The sequence below is a fragment of the Mastomys coucha genome, unplaced genomic scaffold, assembly GCF_008632895.1.
Source record: "Mastomys coucha isolate ucsf_1 unplaced genomic scaffold, UCSF_Mcou_1 pScaffold18, whole genome shotgun sequence".
In the NCBI taxonomy this organism is placed as follows: domain Eukaryota; kingdom Metazoa; phylum Chordata; class Mammalia; order Rodentia; family Muridae; genus Mastomys; species Mastomys coucha.
In genome coordinates, this window is record NW_022196900.1 from 76,205,729 (window position 1) to 76,209,091 (window position 3,363).

The following is a 3,363-nucleotide window of genomic DNA, read 5'->3' on the forward strand; positions in this document are numbered from 1 at the left end:
CATGTAGTTGAAATTACCTTTAACTTCTGATCCTCTTGCCTTTATCACCCAAGCACTGGGGTTACAAGGCATGTGCCACTGTGCCTGGTTTCGCGGAGTACTGAGACTTGAACCCGGGGTTTCATGCATGCTGGGAACATGCTCTACTAACCGAGATCTGTGCCCAACCATTTTGTGGACTTTAAAAACAGGACCTCATGTAGACTAGACTAGCCTCAAACTTGTTTGTGTAGGTTACCTTTGAGCTCTTGATCCTCCCTCTGCTTCCTTGGTGCTGGGATCACAGGTGTGTGCAGCTGTGCCCGATGAGGCCAAGTTCCTCCCACTTCTCCCACGCTTTTCCTCCTCTGGCTCTAATTACATACGTGTAAGACCATTTTTGATATTAACCCACGTCTCTTGAATGTCATTGCTTTAGTTACTTTTCTTGTTCCTGTGACTCGACAACTGAGAAGAAGTGACCTAGGGAAGAAGGGTTTGTTTAGGCTCACTGAGCACCATCCATCACACTGGCCAGGTGTGGTGGCTGACATGCATTAAGGTGCTGGCTTTTTGTTTGCTTAGCATCATGTGAGTGTTTTCTTTTTTTTTTTTTAAAGCTTTATTTATTGTTATTTGTAAGTACACTGTAGCTGTCTTCAGATACCCCAGAAGAGGGCGTCAGATCTCATTACAGATGGTTGTGAGCCCTTCCTCAAATATATATCATTCAATCAATATTATCTGATGTCAATTTTCTGAAGTGTTTATTTTTAAAAAATTTATTTTATTTCACTTATTATACACATACACACACACTGACAGTCAGGCAGACACACATGTGTGGGGGTCAGAAGACAACTATATGGGTCAGTTCTTTCTTGCACCAAGTGGGCTGTGGCGCTAGAGTTCAGTTTTCTGAGTGTCTGCTCAGGCATTTCTCCCTGTTTTCCCTTTCTTCTTTCCAGCCACTTTCAGAGCCCAAGAGTATCGCAGCTCACTGATACATGATGGGTCATTGCTCAATAGTTAATATAAAAAATTAAATTCATGGGGCTGGAAAGATGATGCAGTGGTTAAGAGCACTGACTGCTCTTGTAGAGGACCTGGGTTTGATTCCTAGCATCTATACGGTGACTCTCAACCATCTGTAACTCTAGTTTCACGGGGAATCTGATGTCCTCTTCTGGCCTTCACGGGCACTGTGTGCATGTGGTGCACAGACATACATGCAGGTAAAACATCCTGACATGAATAAAATAGGTATTTAAAAAGAAGTGTTTGAAAAAAATAACAACACTTACTGAAAGAAACTAAAATGTGTCAGGCTCTGTAGTAGGCATTTTCATATATTATCTCATGTAATCATTATACTTTCCCTGTGAGGAAGAGTTAGAAAAGCTCACAGTAGTTAAGTGACTTGCAAAATTCACGCACTTAGTAACTGGTAAAACATTATTAATCACTTTTCTTGTTACTGTGAACAAATATTTGACAAGAGGCAACTTAAGGGAAGAGGAGTTTGTTAGGACTTACGATTTGAAGGGACATAGTCCACCAAGGCGGGGAAGACATGTGTCAGGTAGCTCCATTCAGGCAAGAGTGCACAGCTGGGACTCCCTAATCTCCTGACATCTTGGTGTGGCAGGACATGGGACTATGTTATAAAAACCAGTGATTCAGTTTCTCTACCTAGCCTTCATCTCCTAAAGGTTCCACAACCTTCCTAAACATGGTTACCAGCAGTGGAGAATGTGTTTAAATACATAAGCCTATGAGGGACAGTTCACATTCAAATGCCAACGCTGGTTCTCTATCCCTGCTCTGTCTGGTAGTAAATTCCAGGTTCTTGACCACCAAAGCCTTCCTTCAGAATCATGTCAGACAGTGTCACTCAATGTTTGAGCTCCCTCTTCTTCCCCAACCTGGGAAAGTGTGAAGAACTGTCTTTATGGAGTCTGGATCTCACACATCTCTTCCCTGGGAAGACAGTGTCTGTAAGTCTGACTTACACCTCCCCAGGCATTTAGCTTTAAAGCATCACTTTGGAGCCCCACTCCTTCCCACCAACTTAAGGAAAGCGTTTTTCACGTCCTTGTTCCTTAGACTGTAGATGACAGGGTTAAGGAAGGCTGTGGCAATGTTATAGAAGAGGGCCATTTTCTTGCCACTGTTTGATAAGGAGCCGGAGCCAGGACCCATGTACATGATAATGCATGGGATGGCAAACATAGTGACCACAGTGATGTGGGAGGCGCAGGTGGAGAAGGCCTTGATCCTCCCCTGGGTTGAGCGGATCTTCATGATGGTGGTGAAGATGTTGGCATAGACAATGGCAATGAGGGAGAGAGGGACCACGATGACATTGAAGCCCGTGATGAAGTCCACCAAGTCATTGAGGGATGTGTCCGCACAGGCCAACTTCAGAACAGCGGGGACCTCGCAGAAGTAGTGATCAATTTCATTAGGACCACAATAGGGCAGTCGCATAGCAAAGAAGGTATAGCACAGGCCACCCACCACACCGTAGGTGGCACAGATACCCACCATTAGGAGACACATCCCATGGCTCATGATGACCTTGTACCTTAGCGGGTGGCAGATAGCCACATACCTGTCCACAGACATGATGGAGAAAAGCCAGGACTCAGTGACCCCAAAGAGGAGAAAGATGTACATCTGGGCCACACATCTTGTAAAAGAGATGGCTCTCTTCTTGCTGAGGATATGCACCAGCATCTGAGGCACAGTGGTAGTGGTGTAACACACATCCAGCATGGAGAGAACACCAATGAAAAAGTACATGGGCGTGTGAAGGCGTGAGTCCTGCTGGATGAGCGTGAGGAGGAGGCTGTTGCTCAGGAGGATGAGCAGGTAGAAGATCAGAAAGAAAGTGAAGAGCAGAGGATTGGTCCTGGGGTTGGGGGCGAAGCCCAGCAAAATGAATTCTGTCACAGTGGTCTGGTTGCGTTCCCGCATTGTGATCTTACCTGTTTGAAAAGATTTCAGACACGTGATTCTCAAAGTGTATCAGGAGTGCGCAGGGTGTTTGTGTACCCATTGTCCACTCACACTGAGAGCCTCAGGAGGCTTCGGATTGGCAAGTAGGGGCAGTGAGAAGTAATTCTCATTTGATACTGAGATTTGACCAGGGCTTTAGGGGTACAAATGCAGGGGCGGTCCAGGGTAGCCCTATTAAAGTGCTTTCCATTCTGGTCTGTGTCTAGGATTTATCTACTCCTCCCAACACAGCCTTGTGTCCCTCCACTACTTCTCCATACTTTCTATTTTGTCTTGGAACTACAGAAGTTGTTAGGTCTTACATGGATAAAGAGTAGGATCAGGGTTGGGACTTTCCCTGCTTTGAGTTAAGGTGTGTGTGTG

At 45.4% G+C, this 3,363-nt stretch overlaps 1 protein-coding gene across 1 annotated transcript; it reads right to left on the reverse strand.

The window, feature by feature from the left end:
• Nucleotides 1–2,019: 2,019 nt before the first annotated feature.
• On the reverse strand, nt 2,020–2,958 carry LOC116095522 (olfactory receptor 2D2-like). The gene has a single exon (XM_031376875.1). The coding sequence runs from the start codon at nt 2,956–2,958 to the stop codon at nt 2,020–2,022; it is 939 nt and encodes a 312-aa protein (XP_031232735.1).
• Nucleotides 2,959–3,363: the final 405 nt, after the last annotated feature.

Coding starts and splice junctions, on each gene's coding strand:
- LOC116095522 (XM_031376875.1), bottom strand. CDS start 2,958: ATGCGGGAACGCAACCAGACCACTGTGACAGAATTCATTTTGCTGGGC.